Source organism: Cetorhinus maximus, unplaced genomic scaffold (genome assembly GCF_964194155.1).
Source record: "Cetorhinus maximus unplaced genomic scaffold, sCetMax3.hap1.1 HAP1_SCAFFOLD_749, whole genome shotgun sequence".
Taxonomy (NCBI): Eukaryota; Metazoa; Chordata; class Chondrichthyes; order Lamniformes; family Cetorhinidae; genus Cetorhinus; species Cetorhinus maximus.
Window position 1 is genome coordinate 105,291 of NW_027596691.1, and position 19,871 is coordinate 125,161.

Consider the following 19,871-nt stretch of genomic DNA (forward strand, 5'->3'; position numbering starts at 1 on the left):
TCATGGCATCGCAAGTGCACGTCTAAATACTTTTAAATGTTATGAGGGTTTCTTCCTCTACCACCCTTTCAGACAGTGAGTTCCAGATTCCCACCACCCTCTGGGTGAAAAAATTCTTCCTCACATCCCCTCTAAACCTCCTGCCCCTTACCTTAAATCTATGCCCCCTGTCTATTGATCCCTCCACCACAGGGAAAAGTTCCTTCCTGTCTACCCTATCTGTGCCCCTCATAATTTTATACACCTCAATAATGTCCCCCCTCAATCTCCTCTGCTGCAGGGAAAATAACCCCAGACTATCCAATCTCTCCTCACAACTAAAACTCTCCAGCCCAGACAACATCCTGGTAAATCTCTTCTGCACTCACTTTAGTGCAATCACATCCTTCCGATAATGTGGATTCCAGAACTGCACACAATACTCTAGCTGTGGCCTAACCAGCATTTTATACAGTTCCAGCATAACCTCCCTGCTCTTATATTCTATGCTTCGGCTAATAAGGGCAAGTATCCCATATGCCTTCTTATCCACTTGTCATGCTACCTTAAGGGACCGGTGGACATGCACACTAAGGTCACTCTGATCTTCAGTACTTCCCAGGGTCCTACCATTCATCGTTTATTCCCGTGCCTTGTTTGTCCTGCTCAAGTGCATCACCTCACACTTATCCGGATTAAATTCTATTTGCCACTGATCAGCCCATCTGAACAGCCTGTCTATATCCTCCTGTCATCTAAGGCTATCCTCCTCACGATTTACCACCCCACCAATTTTCATGCCATCCGCGAACTTACTGATCAACCCTCCTACATTCAAGTCTAAATAGTTTATATATACCACAAACAGCAAGGGACCCAACACAAATCCCTGTGGAACCCCACTGGACATGGGCATCCAGTCACAAAAACACCCCTCGACCATCACCCTCTGGTTCCTGCCACTCAGCCAATTCTGGATCCAATTTGCCAAATTGCCTGGGATCCCATGGGCTCTTATCTTCGTTATCAGTCTCCCATGCGGGACCTTATCAAAAGCCTTGCTGAGGTCCAGGTGGACTACGTTAAATGCACTGCCCTCATCTACACACCTGGTCACCTCTTTGAAAAATTCAATCACATCGGTCAGACATGACCTCCCCTTAAAAAAACCATGCTGGCTGTCCTTGATTAATCTCTGCCTCTCCAAGTGTAGATTAATTCTGTCCCTCAGAATTGCTTCCAATAGTTTCCTCACCACTGAGGTTAGACTGACTGGCCTGTAGTTCCCTGATTTATTCCTTCCTCCCTTCTTGAATAATGGTACCACACTGGCTGTCTTCTGGCACCTCTCCTGTGGCCAGAGAGGTATTGAAAGTTATTGCCAGCACCTCCACTATCTCCTCCCTTGCCTCACTCAACAGCCTGGGATACATTTCATCCTGGCCTGGAGATATATCTCATTTTAAGCCTGCCAGACCATTTAGAACCTCCTCCCTTTCAATGCTAATTTCTTTAATTATATCACAGTCCTTCTGCCTGATTTCCATACCCACGTCGTCCCTCTCACTTGTGAACACCGACACAAAGCATTCATTTAGAACTCTACCTGCATCTTCCGGCTCCACACACAAGTTACCACTGTGGTCCTTAATGGGCCTGACTCTTTCCCTAGTTATCCTCTTACTCTTAAGGTACTTGTAAAATAACTTTGGATTTTCCTTTATTTTACCTGCCAATGTTTCTTCATGCCGCCTTTTTGCTCTCCTAATCTCCTTTTTAAGTTCCCCCCTACACATTCTATATTCCTCTCGGGCTTCCGCTGTTTTGAGCCCAGCGAAACTGCCATAAGCCTCCCTTTTTCTCTTTATCCAATCCACAGTCACTTACATGGTCAGTCAGCTGGATGGAACCTCGGGCACCCTGAGCTTGATCTCCGGTATCTTCAGTCCTGATTGCCCCCTTACATCAGAGCCCTTCATTTTTATACTCTGTAGTGATCCAGCTCTGGCCCCTGACTCTTTGTCTCCTCTGTTGGGTTTTAGCAGGAAGTGAGGAAAAGACAGCTGGAATTTCTCTAATCCGTGACTTACAGGGACACCTTCCCTCGTTCCCAGCAGTTACTTTTCTTCAGTAATTTTCTCATTCTCCCTAAACTCCCCTGCCTACTCTTAATTCTGTTATTTATTTTAGTTTTACATTACAGATATAAACATCACAGATGATAATCTAATCTATTCCATTCCTCACTTTGTTTACATTTCTATTGTGGTTAATAACAGACAAACTCTGTCCTTTCCCCTGATCTGATTAGAGTTTCCAGTGAGTCGATTCTGTGGAATGGAATGTCTTATCAGTGTTGCCATGGTGACCTGTCTACAGTGAAGAGTCTGTTTGAGTTTCTAACTCTGACTAAACTTCTCTATCCCATAATACACGTTAGATCAGACATTGGATGTCAATGTATTTTAGTCATGTTGTGTTAATATCTCTAAAACGTACAAGGTATTCAGAGACACAAACCTTTAATGGTGGGAGGACAAGTTGGTAAAATCCAGGGTTTTATAATTCGGGGTGTAGAGTTCAAAAGGACAGAGGTCATGTAAACCTGTGCAAATCATTGTTTAGGCTGCGGTTAGAATATTGAGTCAAGTTTTGGGGATCTTACACCAGGAAGGATGTCAAGGCCATGGAGAGGGTGCAGAAGAGATTCACTGAGATGATCCCAGGGAAGAGAGGCTTTAGTTATCAGCAGAGATTAGAGAAACTGGGGCTCTTTTCATTAGAACAAAGGCTGATTGGAGATCTGAGGGAGAGGTTCAACATTTCATCAGGTAAATGAGAAAAAACTGTTTCCACCAGTCGGTGAGTCAGTAACTAGAGGACATCAAATTCAAATCATCACCAAAAGACTCAGAGCCAGGAATGGGATATGGAGCAGACTGTACAATAATGTCCAGGACACTCACTGTCCCTCCGGCTCTCTGTCCACACTTTCCCATTAAACACTCTGAGGGCAGGTACACGGGTGTGTTACTGATACCTCCCCAGGGTATCCGGGCGAGGAGAGGCACTCTAGAAGGTAAGGGGAGCTGGAACCTGTCCATGAGATTGGCCAAGATTCTGAGAACTGGAAAAATCCAAAGTAATGATGAGGTGTTAGCCATGGCTCAGAGGTTGCATTCTCATGTCTGAGTCAGGAGGTTGTGGGTTCAAATCCACCTCTAGAATTTGAACATAAAATCTAGGCTGACATTCCACTGCAGTACTGAGAGAGCCCTGCAATGTATGAGGTCCTGTCTTTCAGATGAGACTGAACGGGCAGGTGTAAGAGATCCATTGGGGCTATTTCAAAGAGCAGGAGATTTCTCCCCATATTCTTGGTCAATATTTGTCCCTCAATCAACATCACTAAAGCAGACTATCTGGGTATTATCAACTTCTTGTCTGTGGGATCTTGCTGTGTACAAATGAGCTGCTGTATTTCCTACATTCCAACATCGACTGCACTTCAAAGGAATTTCATTGCCTGTAAAATGCTTTGGGACATCCTGGTGTCATGAAAGGCTCTGCAGAAATACAAATCCTATTTTAACAGAGGAGAAAAGGCCAAAAAATGGAACTGTCAAGAACAAGATTTCAATTAATCTTCTCTTGTCCTGGAAAAAACAAATATTCCACACACTGTGTTTGACACCAAGCTGGTTTATTTAACGTTTATCCAGAATATTAATCTCCAGCCAGTTATTGGGGTCATTAACATCAGCAGAAACAAACACCAAGTTTCAAAATGAACATGGTTCAGTTCTGGATGTGACTAACAGAAGCAATAATATCAGGATCGAAACCCTGCATTTACTTGTGAACTCGCTAGTGTCTCTGTAGGTGGGATTAATTAATGAATCTCTTCCCACATATGGAGCAGTTGAATGGCCTCTCCCCAGTGTGAACTTGTTGGTGTGTCAGGAGGCTGGATGACTGAGTGAATCCATTTCCACACACAGAGCAGGTGAACGGTTTCTCCCCAGTGTGAATACGTTGGTGAGTCAGCAAATCTGGTTTTCTTTTCAAGCTCTTCTCACAGTCAGAACATGTAAACGGTTTATCAGAATGAACAAGTTTGTGTGTCTGAAGGCAGGACAACCGAATGAATCCCTTCTCACACATGGGGCAGGTGAACGGCCTCTCCCCAGTGTGAGTGCATTGATGAGCTTCCAGGTGGGATGGGGAACTGAATCTCTTCTCACAGTCCCCACATTTCCACGGTTTCTCCATGGTGTTGATGTCCTTGTGCCTCTCCAGGTTGGATGATCAGTTCACGCTTCGACCAGACACAGAACACGTGTACAGTCTCTCCCCACTGTGAATGGTGTGATGTTTCCTCAGGTTCTGTGACTGGTTAAAGCTCTTGCCACAGTCAGTGCACTGGAACACTCTCACTCGAGTGTGTGTGTGTGTGTCTCGGTGATTTTCCAGTTACACTGATGTTTGAAATCTTTTCCTGCAGCCAGAACAGACAAACATTTCTCCTTCCAGATTCAAAGGCCGTGATATTCAGGTCCTTATGAATCGAGTGACTCTGTCAGATCTTGATATGATGCTTGGTTTGAGTTTCCTGTCTGTAAATCCCCCTGTTTAAGGTTTTTACAAAAACAATCACCAAGGACAGAACAAACATTTCTCTTGCTTTGAGTTTGCTGTGTGTAAATCCTCTCCTTCTAATCCCTGATTTTGAGTTTCCAAAATCAACCACTGTCAGCCCAGGATACAAACCCTGAATTATTATTTGAAGGGGAAGGATGAACAGGGTTACAGGGAGAAGGCAGGGGAATGGCACGAGGTGAATTGCTTGTTCGGAGAGCTAGCACAGACATGATGGGCTGACTGGCCTCCTTCTGTGCTGTAACCATTCTGTGATTCTGTGAAATTCACAAATTCTCTCCTGTTTCCTGGCCCAGGATGATCGTGCGTGCGCCCTGCTCCACACTGTTCCCCTAACCCGGGCCTGTCACTGGGGAATGCCGGACCAGTGCAAACATGGATTTGGGGTTTGTGGCCTACAGAAAGTGTTTGTGAAGCATCCTCACCCTCCCGCCGGCTCCATCACTCCCTCTGTCTCCCCTCGACTGCTAACCGACTGCAGATACGAAAAACAAGTGCCATCCATGGCCATTACTCACACTGCACATGCTCCAAACCCTGTTTGAAACTGTGCCTGTGCACTGGTCTCCTGTGGTGTAGATAGGGGACATTCCCCACCGTGGGGAACGCTGGGCAAATGTCCCGTCACTGGAGGTCCCAGTTTGTGAATAGTCATTTTGTTCTGTGATGGGTGGAGGTTCGGGCTGGAGGGCCAATCAATATAATGAGGAGCAAAATTATACAGAAGCCCAAGTGCACAGACCCTCCATTATCCACCAGGAGGAATGGGGGTTAGTGAAGAATCGAGGGTCCCCCAAACAGCAGAAATAACAGCAAAATCTAACCCCGACAGTCAGATGTGAACTCACTGTTGTCTCAGCAGGTCGGATGAACGAGTGAATCTCTGCTCACACACACAACATTTAAACAGCTTCTCTCCAGTAACAATGCACTGAACCATTTGATCTTTTTAAACTGGGATGTTAACAGGTGGGAAAACTGGATGAAATCCCTTCACCTCTGTGAAGTTTCTGAACCGTTTCTCAGTGTGTCTGTCCTGCCGTGTCAGTAAATGGAGTGAGCAAGTTTATCCTTTTCCTCATGCAGTTGGTGAACACCCTCTCCCTGGCAGGACTGGACCAAGTTTCCAGCTCAGATGGGCAACTGAATCCGCCCGCAGTCAATATCAACAACAGCTTGCATTTGTATAGCGCCTGCACCATCCTGTTCCGATGACAATCTGCTCAATGGTTGTAAGATGGCTACATGTTGGTAACAGTTATTCAGGTGAAACTGAATACACTGTGTTTGAGCAGCAGTTTACAAAGTACAAAGAAGAATTTGATTCTGCACTATTGTCCATTGGGATGTAGGAGGGGCCTCATTTCTCTGATTCACATTCGTGTTTAAGCCAATTTGGAGCAGTGACCTTCCTGACCTTTCCAAACTGAGAATGACTCAAACCCACTGGGATAAATCCCCAAACCTGGAATCACAGAAAAATCCATCCAATCATCGATCTCCTATAGTCCCATTCTAGCCAATCATTAGCCTAGTAGGTTCTGTCTCTGGGAAGTGTTCCTGAGCCTCCCCCTATCGGCTTTTCACCCTGGGCTTGAGCACAAACGCAAACTGGGTGTCTGTTTCCATGGTGCTGAGGTAACCCAGGACCTTCATGGTGACGAGTGTTCTAACTGTGTCAAAGCTCAATGCTGGAAATTAGCAACAAGGATTTCTAATTGATAATATTCCCCAGGTTTACAAGAGCTCGCTGTATTTCCACAATCAAAGAAGAACTTCCGCTTGTTCTTTCCTTGGGATAATAAGGGAGTTTATACAACACCAAATCCACTTCTCACACATTCAAAACCTTGAGGCAGTAGAAAGTCCAAGGCAGTGCATCTCATTGCAGAGAGAAACTATTCAGAGAAATGTTTCTGACCATTTAACGCTTGCAATCCTAATTTCTCAAAATACCCTCAACAGCCCCATATTCTTACACAGCTCTCACTGTTCATTAATGTTTAACATGATCAGTCTCTCCTCAATCTTCCTATCGAAGTGTATCACCTCACATTTTTCTGTGTTGAATTTTGTCAGGCTTTGTGTCTCCCCAATCCAGCAGCCTGTTGATGTCCTCTTGAAGTTTCAGCAGGTTATTTGTAATTGTAAAGCTCTTCTCAGTCAGAGCATTTGCAACGTCTTTTATCAGAGTGAAGATGTTGATGTGTCAAGAGGTGGCTGAACAAGTAGATCCCTTCCAACACATGGAGCAGATTAACAGCAGCAGTAAGAGCCTCCTCTAGATGTGCACACGCTGGTGTCTCAGCAGATGTGATGAATGAGTGAAACCCTTTCCACAGATGGAACAGGTGAATGGTGTCTCTCTATTGTGAATCCCCTGGTGTGTTAGCAGGATAGATGACTGAGTGAATCCCTTCCCACACACGGAGCAGGTGAATGGCTTCTCCTCAGTGTGAGTGCGTCGATGAGTTTCCAGCTTGGATGGGTAATTGAATCCCTTCCCACAGTCCCCACATTTCCATGGTTTCTCCATGGCGTGGATGTCCTTGAGTTTCTCCAGGTTGCATGACAAGCTGAAGCCTTGTCCACACACAAAACACGTACACAATTTTTCCCCGCTGTGAATAATGTGATATTTTTTCAGGCTGTGTAACTGGTTAAAGCTCTTTCCACAGTTAGTTCACTGCAACACTCCCACTCAGATATTTGTGTCTTGGTGCTTTTCCAATCACATTGATGCTTGAAATCTTTTCCCTCAGGCAGAACAGACAAACATTTCCCTTTCCATATGCAAAGGCCAATGATATTCAGGTCCTGATGAATCCAGTGACTATGTCAGATCCTGATGTGATGTTTGGTTTGAATTTTCCATTTGCGCATCCTCCCCTTCTAATGCCCTGTAAAAGGAGTTTAGCAAAGTCAACAATAAGTACAGGGTGAAAATTCAGAACAGACAATTCAAGTCACTATCGAACATTTTTCCCTCTCTTGTTCCTCCAAAACTGTAAATCCCCATCCTACACACTCTCCCTCCTCCCTGGGCTGATATTCAAAACCATCTCACCATCTCTGCCATTTCCCAGTTATCTCCCTCCCTCCCTCTACTCTGGCTAGGTTCAGTTCTCTGGTGCCTGTGTGGAAAGTTGGAATAAAATCAACGAATCAATGATTTTCTCTCCTGGTCACTGGGACCCTGAAGCTCTGCCCACTTTATTCTAGCCCCCAAATTACCAGATTCATTCAGCTCAGTATCACAACCTGCCTTTCTGTTTTTCTGATTCCCTCACACTCCCTTGTCCTGTTTTAAATTCATTTTTCAACGTGTTGGAAGAGGTGGATTTACAGACGGGAAACACAAACCGAACATCACATCAAGATCTGACAGAATCATGAGGACCTGAATATCATCGGCCTTTGAACATGGAAGCAAAGGGACCCGTTTCCAGCCTGGATAAACGTATACGTGTTTTGTGTGTGTGGCCGAGGCTTCAGCTCTTCTGCCCGAAGACAAAACCAGCGCAGTCACACTGGAGAGAAACTGGAAATGTGGGGACTGTGGAAAGGTTTTCAGTTACCCATCAGAGCTGGAAATTCATCGGTGCAGTCACACCAGGGTCACACTTACCACAAACAGAGCAGGCAGCCCTGTTTGTCCTTCCACAATCAGATGCAGATGATACCCAGGTCCTGGTGACTTGAGGGACTTACGTCCTTGGCTTGCTGCATTGTTCCAGTGAAGCTCAACGCAAACTGTAGGAACAGCACCTCATCTTCCGACTAGGCACTTTACAGCCTTCCGGACTGAATATTGAGTTCAACAATTTTAGATCTTGAACTCCCTCGTCCATCCCCACCCCCTTTCCGTTTCTTCCCCCTCCTTTTTGTTTTTTCCAATAATTTATATAGATTTTTCTTTTCCCACCTATTTCCATTACTTTTAAATGTATTTCCACCCATTGTTTATCTATACCTTTTATGCCCTTTTAGTCTTATTTCACCCCACCCCACTAGAGCTATCTGTACCTTGCTTGTCCTGCTCTCCACTTAATTAGCACATTCTTTTAGATAATATCACCACCTTCAACACCTCTTTGTTCTTTTGTCTGTGACATCTTTTAGTCATCTCCTCCTATCACTGCTTGCTTGTCCCAACAACCCCCCCTTCTCCCCCCCCACCCTTAAACCAGCTTATATTTCACCCCTTTCCTATTTTTACTTAGTTCTGTTGAAGGGTCATGAGGACTCGAAACGTCAACTGTGCTCTTCTCCGCCGATGCTGCCAGACCTGCTGAGTTTTGCCAGGTATTTCTGTTTCTGACTTGCTCAGATCCTGATGGGATCTTTGGTTTGAATTTCCTGGGTCCAAATCCCATCATCCCTGTCGCCGCGCATGCGCCCGGCTGCACACCCTCCCTTCTCAAGATGGCGGTGCGGCCGTTACCCTCGGGCCTGTCATCAGAAACCCCTCAACTGCTGTTCCGCTTGTTGGAAACATGGGATATGGGAGCCTACATGAGGTGTTTCTGAAGCCTCCAAGTCCACCCGCCACCTCTATTCCTCTCCTGCCTCAAATCATCTCCCCCCCACGGATTCAACAGGACATCGTCCAGCACCCGCACTGCGCATGCTCCAATCTCTACCCCATAACACGCATGCGCCGGGGCGTACGATTAGGGCCCCGCCCCTCATTCACTCCAATTGGTTGGAGGACCAGCAGCCCTAACTCGGTCCTCCAGCCCCGCCCCCTCTCTTCCTATTGGTCCGGAATCACCATCCGCCGCTTCCGGCTGCTCTGCGGCACCAAACTGAACCGGAGGCCCAATTGGGAAAAGGTGGTTATTTCCGTTCATTTAACATCACTGCTAAAGTCAATGAAGGTAATTTGTTGTTTTGAGGCAAGGTATTTGGTAGAATTAGAGTGAAGGAGTGGGATTGATCCACAGCCTGAGTCACCAGTTTAAGGACAGGAGGAGAGAGAATCTGGAGAGGAGAAAAGAATAAGTTGGAGACTGGACACTGAGTCTGGAACAATGAGCAGAGAGGGAGAGGAATGTGTGGGACAGAGATTTATAGATTTGGAGGAATGAGAGGGAAAAATGTTCCATAGAAACTAGAATTCTCTGTTCTGAATTTATATATTTAATACCACATGGACTGCAGCAGCTGAAGAAGGCAGCTCACCACCACCTTCTCAAGAACAACTAGGGATGGGCAATAAATGCTGGCCCAGCCAGCAAAGCCCACATCCCATGAATGAATAAAAGAAAATATCTTGTATTTACAGTGATAACTTCTGTAAACGCATTTTACAGGAGGTTAGAAGGGGAGGATCTCACTGTCACTTGATTCAGCAGAACCTGAATATCACTGGCCTTTGAATGAGGAAGGGTAAACGTTTGTCTATTCTGTCTGTGGAAAAAGATTTCAAACATCACTGTGACTGATAAAGCACCAAGACATTCACACACCCGAATGAGAGTTTTCCAGTGCACTGGCTGTGGAAAGAGTTTTAATCCGTTACACAGACTGAATAAAAATCACACCATTCACAGCAGGGAAAAATCATTCATGTGTTCTGCTTGTGAACAAGGCTTCAACTGATTGTCCAGCCTGGAGAGACACAAGGACATCAGGTCCTCTGAGAAACCATGGAAATGTGGGGACTGTGGGAAGGGATTGATTTCCCCATCAAAGCTAGAAACTCATCAACGCTCTGTCTCTTTCTGACATTTTTAAACATCAATGTGAATGGAAAAACACAGAGACACGCACCCCTGACTGCGAGTGTTTCAGTGAATTGACCGTGGAGGGAGCTCTAACCAGTTACACAGCCTGAAAAAGTATTGCACCATTCACAGCAGAGAGAGGCCGTACACATATTCTGTGTACAGATGAGGCTTCAGCTGATTGGCGAACATGCAGAGACACAAGGACACCTGCACCATAGAGAAACCGTGGAAATGTGGGGACTGTGGGAAGAGATTCCGTTCCCCATCTGCACTCGAAATTCATCGACGCATTCACACGGGGGAGAGGCCATTCACCTGCTCTCAGTGTGGCAAGGGATTCAATCACTCATCACATCTGGTTACACACAAGCGAGTTCACACCGGGGAGAGGCCGTTCACCTGCTCCGTGTGTGGCAAGGGATTCACTCAGTCATCACACCTGCGGTTGCACCAACGCGTTCACACTGGGGAGAGGCCATACATCTGCTCCGTCTGTGGGAAGGGATTCAGTGAATCATCCACCCTGCAGAACCACAGTGTTGTTCACACTGGGGAGAGGCCATTCACTTGCCCCGTGTGTGAGAAGGGATTCACTCGGTTAACCAACCTTCTGCGGCACCAGATAGCGCACACCGGAGAGAGACCATTCACTTGCTCCGTGTGTGGGAAGGGATTCACTCGGTCAACCAGCCTGCGGGCACACCGACGTGTTCATACTGGAGAGAGGCCATTCTCCTGCTCTGAATGTGGGAAGGGATTCCCAAATTCATCCAGCCTATGGAAGCACCGGCGAGTTCACACCGGGGAGAGGCTGTTCTCCTGCTCTCTGTGTGGGAAAGGATTCACTGAATCATCCAACCTGCTGAGACACCAGCGTGTTCACACTGGGGAGAGGCCTTTCACCTGTTCTGAGTGCGAGAAGGAATTTGCTGATACATCCAGCCTGCGGAAGCACCGCCGAATTCACACAGAGGAGAGAGCCCGTTCACCCGCTCTGAGTGTGCGAAAGGATTCATGGAGTCATCCAACCTGCTGAGACACTATTGCAGTCACACTGATTACAGGCCCTTTCGATGCTCTGACTGTGGGTGTTAATTGTATCAGCTGTGGTTACATATACATAGGTGAAGGGAATTGATTGGATGGTTACTTGAGCACAGATAAAAAGAAACTTACTGGCATGGAGTGGAGTCAGGAGTTATATAACTAAAGTTTCACTCTGTGAATAAGTCTATACCAAGTAAAGACTGGCTCCAGTTTCTTTCTTCACCATAAGGCTGTCATGGTAACAGATTGCTTGCCTAATGGCGAAGGATGGAAACTAAACGGAAATAAAATTTTGGACAAAAGCTTCCAATCCTAGTAATTTTTGTGAGAAATGGCTGAAAGCAATTGTCAGGGTCAGATACCCAGCCTGTTCTTGGAGTCTGAGCCATACAACCAGTGGAAGAATGAAGTGGATATGTGGACACGGGTTATGTCCCAACCAAGGAGGGAACAAGGTCTGGCCTTGGCACTGTCACTTCCTAACAAAAGTAAAATCAGAACAGAAGAATTTTGTGAGCTGGATGCCTGTCAGTTGGATATCGATGAAGGTTTGGATCTTCTATTCGGGTTCATTGATAATATTTACAAGAAAGCCTGTGAGCATAATCGGACTTTGACAGGTTTTGAATGAGGGCGAAAGCACCTTTAACAGATCTGGATTGGAACAGCACTAATAGGTGAATGGGAACAATTAACAAGTGTTTCAGGATTAACTCAAAATATGATTATGAGCCAAACTGCCCAAAGTGGAAAATCAGGGTCTTCAAAGTGACTCATGACACAGAGAATTCTGAGGCTGAAGATCATGACAATTATCACTCTGAAGGAATTGTACTCGTCACAAAGAGTTTTGGTCCATTTCTGAGTATATTGTTCACAGACGCTTTCAACTGTGCTGTGTTAGATAGTGGCTGCACCTCGACAGTATGTGGATCAGATTGGTGAAGATGTTACCCAGATTCACCTCGTGGTGAAGATGGACATAAGGTTAAGGAGGGTTCAACTTGTTTAGGTTTGGGTGATGTCACACATTGAAGCCACTAAAAAGAGTGGTGATTCCATGCAAAATATCTGGATTCAGCCACTTTATCAGGACTGGTGTAGTCTTTTGTGAGATCCCCTCACTGTTGAGTAAACCTTAGGTAAAAGGCACAATTGCAACTGGACATGAATCAAGATAAGACAACTGTTTTTGGAAAGTCAGTGAGTCTGCAGTTTACTCAATAAGGGCATTATCGTATCCCTTTAACAATACCTGCTGTTTCGAATCAGAGTGTTTGAGAAAGATTAATGGAATCAAGTGATAAGAATCAGCGAGAAGAAAAGCAAATTGTCTTAAAGCTACAAAGACAGTTTGCTCACCCTTCTTGTCAAAGATTAAAACTCCTGCAGGGTGGTTGATGAAGAGCATACGAGGCTCATAGAAGAGATTAATGCAAGGTGTGAAATCTGTAAAAAGTATCGGAGGACACCGTCACATCCTATTGTAAACCTTCCCTTGGCATGTGACTTGAACAAGTTAGTTGCCATGGAGCTAAAGGTATGGGACAAATTCAGAAATATTTTCATTCTACACTTTATGGACATAGTAACTCGATTTAGTGTTTCTCTCATAACACATGGCAAGGACAAAAGAGTGATTATAGACCAAGTCATGGAGAAATGGATAGGGACTAGACCTGGGGCACCAGCTAAGTTTCTGACTGATAATGGAGGGGAATTTGCTAATGAGTTTAGAGACATGTGTGAAAACATGAACATTATGTTCATGAACATCACAGCTGAAAGTCCTTTCAGCAATGGACTCTGTGAAAGGAATCACGCGGTGATCAATGAAATGCATAAAATCTTAGCTGATCAGCCAAACTGCAAGTTGACCACTGCACTGGCATGGATGATTCATGTAAAGAATTCACTTCAGATGGTTGGAGGGTATAGTCCCTATCAATTGGTCTATGGGAGAAATCCCAAATTACCCTCTGTGCTGGGCGATAGCCCTCCTGCTTTAGAAAGCACAACAATTAGTTCCAATTTTAGTCATCAATTATCAGATTATTTCATGAAAAGAACTGCTTGAACTCAGAAATTATTGGGAATCCTAGCTATGGGTGTCTCATCATGTAATGCTTTGTACAAAATAAGGAAAATCATATTCTTTCTGTTTCGAAATATTGTTTGTGGCTATTGTTAGGATCCCAGTCGAGACCATTAACTTTTAAAGAGAAATTCGAATACCCAGTGATTAACTGAAAGAATTACGCCACAAGATTCCATATTTTTAAACAAAAACAAACTTTACTATGTATATAAGAGAAAAGAAAATTAAAAACCAGCACAATGAACTTAACACGATAGTTAATAAAGACTTATACTATTAACCCAGTTCTACTTTTTTAACTTCCCCCCCACCCCTAACACATGAATTCATTTAAATTTAACGATATTTTGAAGGTTCATTCACTTCTGTTCCTGGGACCATCCCAAAGATATGTCAAAGCTCTCCAGAATTCTCTTTAATTCTCCTCAGTATTCCAGCTGTTCTCCAAGTTCCAAGATTTTATGGTGGTCCTTCCATTAGCTTTTGGCTAAACAACCCTCCAACTTTCCTTTAAGACCTCAAAACTGTGGACTCCTCAGTCCAAGCGTGGGATTCAACGCCTTTTTGCTGAGGGATTTAAACATTAGGAACACCCCTAGTTCCTAATGGCCCTATAAGTTTCCAGCTGGTTCACACCTCCTGGTCCCACAGCTGGCTGCATCCAAGCGAACTGCAGACTGCCTGCTTTCTGTGAGAAACACGCAGAATTCCAACCAAGGCTCCACCCTGAATCACTTATCCCCATGGTAACAGAGACCAGTTGGGATGTCCAATTGATATTTAAATTAATTAACTTTTAGCTTCAAAACCAAAGCTTTTTTCCCTGAGGTCTGCATAAAGAATTCACCTCTCTAACAAAGACAGGATAATAATTAAGATAAAAGCAAAATACTGCGGATGCTGGAAATCTAGAACAAAAACAAAAATACCTGGAAAAGCTCAGCAGGTCTGACGGCATCTGCGGAGAGGGATACAGTTGACATTTCGAGTCTGTATGACCCTTCATCAAACTAAGAAATATAGAAATGAGGTGAAATATAAGCTGGTAGAGGGGGGTGGGACAGGTAGAGCTCGATAGGGGGGCAGTGATAGGTGGTCGCCAAGAAGAGACTGCCAAAGATGTCATAGACAAAGGGGCATTGACGGTGGTGATATTATCTAAGGAATGTGCTAATGCAGATATTAAGGGTAGAAAGCAGGACAAGCTAGCAGCAGATGGCCCTAGTGGGGGTGGGGTGGGGGGAAGGGGTCGAAATGGGCTAAAAGGTGGAGATAAAACAATAGATCGAAATAAATTTAAAAACAGGTGGGAAAAGAAAAATATATTTGTAAAAAAATTATAAATTATTGGAAAAGGGGGGATCAGAAAGTGGGTGGGGATGGAGGAGAGAGTTCATGATCTGAAATTGTTGAACTCAATATTAAGTCCAGAAGACTGTAAAGTGCCTAGTCGGAAGATGAGGTGCTGTTCCTCCAGTTTGCATTGAGCTTCACTGGAACATTGCAGCATGCCAAGGACAGACATGTGGGCATGAGAACAGGGTGGTGTGTTGAAATGGCAAGCGACAGGGAGGTCTGGGTCATGCTTGCGGACAGACTGAAGGTGTTCTGCAAAGCGGTCACCCAGTCTGCATTTGGTCTCTCCAATGTAGAGGAGAGTGCTTTGGGAGCAGCGAATGCAGCAGACTAAATTTAGGGAAGTGCAAGTGAAACACTGCTTTACTTGAAAGGAGTGTTTGGGCCCTTGGACGGTGAGGAGGGGGGAAGCAAAGGGGCAGGTGTTGCACCTTCTAAGGTTGCGTGGGAAGGTGCCGTGGGAGGGGGCTGAGGTGTAGGAGATGATGGAGGAGTGGAACCGGAGGGTACAATCTCTGCGGAAAGCTGCCAGTGTGGTGGGGGGGGGGGGGGGGGGGGGTGAAGGGAAGATGTGTTTTGTGGTGGCATCATGCTGGAGTTGGCGGAAATGGCAGAGGATGATCCTTTGAATGCAGAGGCTGGTGGGGTGATAAGTGAGGACAAGGGGGACCCTATCATGGTTCTGGGAGGGAGAGGAAGGTGTGAGGGCGGATGCACGGGAGATGGGCCGGACACGGTTGAGGGCCCTGTCAACCACCATGGGTGGAAAACCTCAGTTAAGGAAGAAGGAAGACATGTCAGAGGAACTGTTTTGGAAAGTGGCATCATCAGAACCGATGCGACGGAGGGAAAGGAACTGAGAGAATGGGATGGAGTCCTTACAGGAAGCGGGGTGTGAGGAGCTTTAGTTGAGGTAGCTGTGGGAGTCGGTAGGCTTGTAATGAATATTGATGGATAGTCTATCACCAGAAATTGTCAGGACAATAATTGTCAGACCCAATGTCTCCAGGTCTCCAGCTAAAAGAGCCCACCTGCCGTTTTACAGTTCTTACCCTTTGAGCTTTGGCTTCTTAAATCAACATGGGCCACACCTTGTGATTGTGAATTCCCTTAGGGTGTTTTTGTCAGATTCTCAGCCCAGGTTTTCCAATTATCGTACATTTAAAAAAAATCCAATTCCTAAACTAAAAGTTATATTTCTAAAACATGAATTATGAAACTAGATATTCACAACACCTTCCTCAGGAAGAATTGAAAATGTCTCACCCTCGTAATATCCTATTTAGAATATTACAACTTACAACCTGCTGTACATCTTAACAACAGCCATATCTTATCGAATGGCGGAGCAGGCTCGAGGGGCCAAGTGGCTGACTCCTGTTCCTGAATCCTATGTTTAACTATCTTATAACATGCAATACACATAATAATCCCTCCAATGTCCACTTCAAATTCACAAGTCTATCTTGATAACAGCACATTGCTGAATTCCATGTCCAGGAATCACATTCCACTGAAGATGTGAAATATTACAGCTTGCAGTGTTTTCTGAAAGTTTTCTTCTTACAATAATTATAGTCCAAAGTTCCTTCTGCAAAAGGAGAGCCCTCATTGCTGTTCATATGTGTATTTTCAATTTCAGTTTGAAAATCCGTTTGTTCAGAGTTCACCCTTTGAGCTTTATTTTCTTCCATGTCTGTAGTTTCTCCATTGTTTAAATCCAAAAGGAATATCCCAGTCAATTCCACATTTAAAGTGTCTTCTTCTTGTTCAGTTGGAGGTGGAACTTTTTCATTTTTCAGTTCATTTCCCAGACTCAAACATTTTGTATTCTCTTTTTGAGACAACAAGTTCAGAAAGGCTTCTTTTTGTGGCAACAGCTCGTTCCTTCATTGGTCAAAATCTTCTTTAGCCATTTTAAGAATGTTGTTCAAATGCTTTTAATGTTCAAGTAAAAAGGTTTGATATTCCTGTTTTGAGTATATGGGATCTTGGGCTTCAGAAACAGAGGTATTGAGAACAAAAGTGGGGAAGTTATGCCAATAGTTTATAAAGCTCTGGTGAGGCCACTATGAGAGTCCTGAGTCCGGTCCTGGTCACTACACTTTAAGAGGATGCGAGGGTCCTTGAGAGGGTGTAGAGGAGATTTACCAGAACGGTTCCAGGGATGAAGGATTTTTACAAGTTTAAGTTGGAGAAGCTGGGATTGTTCTTCTTGAAGTAAAGGAGGCTGAGGGGAGTTTTGATAGAGGTGAACAAGATTATTGCAGGTTTAGATAAGGATGGGTGGAGGCTCGTGTGGAGCATAGTGGTATTGTCACTGGACAATACCACTATTCCAGACACCCAGGGTTTGGGTCTGTGGACCTGGGTTTGAATCCCAACACAGCAGATGGTGAAAATTAAATCAAACAAAAATCTGGAATTAAAAGTCTGATGATGACAACATCTGGTTCACTAATGTCCCTTAGGAAAGGAAATCTGCTGTCCTTACCTGGCCTACGTGTGACTACAGACCCACAGCAATGTGGTTGACTCTTAAATGTCCTCTGAACAAGGGCAATTAGGGATGGGCAATAACTGCTGGCCAAGCCCTGTGCTGTAGACCCAATGGAACAGAGACAAATGTATTTACTTGAGACCTATCTGTAGTGGTAGAAAAAACACTATTTACTATCCAGGATAAAATAGACATTCTACATCAGCTTTTGTGAGTCAGTTCAGTGGAAACATGCACTCCCAGGCTAAAAGAGCATCAGCCCACTGGAAGCAAAGTCATGAGACCGGCCAGTCCAGCAGAAAGAAACACTCAGGCCCTCCCACTTCATCAATCGTCAGAATGAACATGGTTCTCTCCGGGATGTGACTGACGGCAGCAATAACAGCAGAATCCAACCCCTGTTATCATTTGTGAACTCGCTGATGTTTCTGAAGGTAGGTTGATCGACTGAATTTCTTCCCACACTCAGAGCAGGTGAACAGTCTCTCCCCAGTGTGAAGATGCTGGTGTCTCAGCAGGCTGGATGAATCAATGAATGCTTTCCCACACTCAGAGCAGGTGGGTGGCCACTCCCCGGTGTGAATCCGCTGGTGTGCCTTCAGGAAGGACGACCGACTGAATCCTTTCCCACACTCAGAGCAAGTGAATGGCCTCTCCCTGGTGTGAACTCGAAGGTGTATCCGCAGGCTTGATGAATCAATGAATGCCTTACCACACTCGGAGCAGCTGAACGGCCTCTCCCCAGTGTGAACTCGCTGGTGTATCCGCAGGTTGGAGGAGTGAGAGAATCCCTTTCCACAATCAGAGCAGGTGAACGGCTTCTCCCCAGTGTGAACGCGCTGGTGTGCCTGTAAGTGAGATAACCGACTAAATCCCTTCCCACAATCAGAACAGGTGAATGGCCTCTCCCCGGTATGAATTCGCTGGTGTGTCAGCAGGTCAGATGAAGTAGTGAATGCCTTTCCACACTCACAGCAGGTGAACGGCCTCTCCCTGGTGTGAATTCGCTGGTGTCTGAGCAGGTGGGATGAATGAGTGAACCCCTTCCCACACTCACAGCAGGTGAATGGTCTCTCTCCAGTGTGACTGCGTTGATGAATTTCCAGCTGAGATGGGGATCTGAATCCATTCCCACAGTCCCCACACTTCCATGGTTTTTCCATAGTGTGGGCCTCCTAGTCTCTCTTCAGGTTCGTTGATCAGCTGAGGCGTCCACATATAGCACATGTACGGTCTCTCCCAGCTGTAAATAGTGATGTTCTTACAGGCTGTTTAACTGGTTAAAGCTCTTACCACAGTCAGTGCACTGGAACACTCTCACTCGGGTGTGTGTCTTCGTCCTTTCTCAGTCACACTGATTTTAAAATCTTCTGAAGCGCACAGAACAGACAAAGTTTTCTCCTTCAAGATTCAAAGGCCGCTGATGTTCAGGTCGCACAATAATTGAGTGACTGCCAATTCTTCACTTGATGTTTGGTTCGATTTTCGTCTCTAAATCCTCCTCTTCTAATATCCTCTCAAAGGAGTTTATAAAAGTCAGCACTCTCAGTCCAGGATAGAAACTAGAATTACCTGTTCTTAATTTCTCTGGAACATTATTTCCTTTCTTACTCCCCAAGCGCTGTAAGTAGCTGCCCCCACACACACTCCCTCCATTAGCTGGAGTGTTTAGTACAGTTTTGGTCTCCTTACCTAAGGGAGAATATACTTGTCACAGGGGGAGTTCAGCAAGAGTTCACCAGACTAATGCCTGCGGGGTGGGATTTTCCTATGAGGAGAAATTGAGGAAACTCGGCCTCTATTTTTAGAGTGTGTGAAGCTAAAACAAATGTTGTGCTGTTTAAAATCAAACTACAGGACTTGGAAGAAAATGAGGGGGAAGACATATTGTAAACTCCCCTCCCCCACTCCCTCAGCTGGCAGCGCAGGCGCAGAAAGCGCTGCTGTCCGGAGCAGGCGCACTGCAGTTGCCGCCAGCAGTCGCTCGATCTCTTTTTGAACCAGCCAACCGCCGTAGACAGAGGGGGGGATGGGGAGTTCGCCGAGCGACTTCTCCCTCTGGCCGGAGCCGACAGCCGGTTACCTGGAAACCTTGTCTCGAGGAGGTGCAGGGGGAGGGGGCAAAACGGGTGGGGGCGGGGCTCCCGTGTCCGCGCGCCTGGCCTGCAGACTGGAACCCGAGGACGTCACCGTGGAACAGAGTGATTCCTATTGGCTGATTCGGTGAACGTTCCATTGTGGACGTCACAATGCGAAAGGTGAGACAATCAGCTTCAAACCAAAACTTGCTCCTCTGGGCAACATCTGTGAGGAAATCAATGTTTTTACTTCTATTTGTTTTTTAATTCTGGGGTTTAATTATGGACTTGCAGGAACTGAAGGGAGAAGAAGTGAATCCAGGGAGGGTGCAGACTCTGGAAAGGTTGGCTCATGTCTCTTTCTCTTAAAATCATTGCCATTCTTTGTTCCCTCAACCTGACACATTAATTTGTCTGGTTGA

At 45.4% G+C, this 19,871-nt stretch overlaps 1 protein-coding gene across 1 annotated transcript in view; it reads left to right on the plus strand.

Annotated features, from left to right (window-relative positions):
- LOC144674684 (uncharacterized) overlaps positions 1-19,871 on the plus strand; it is a 112,703-nt gene that overhangs the window by 40,726 nt on the left and 52,106 nt on the right. The window contains 2 exon segments of the mRNA XM_078535924.1: positions 2,650-2,810; positions 10,550-11,349. Of these exon segments, the coding sequence (XP_078392050.1) occupies positions 2,650-2,810; positions 10,550-11,349 (961 nt within the window).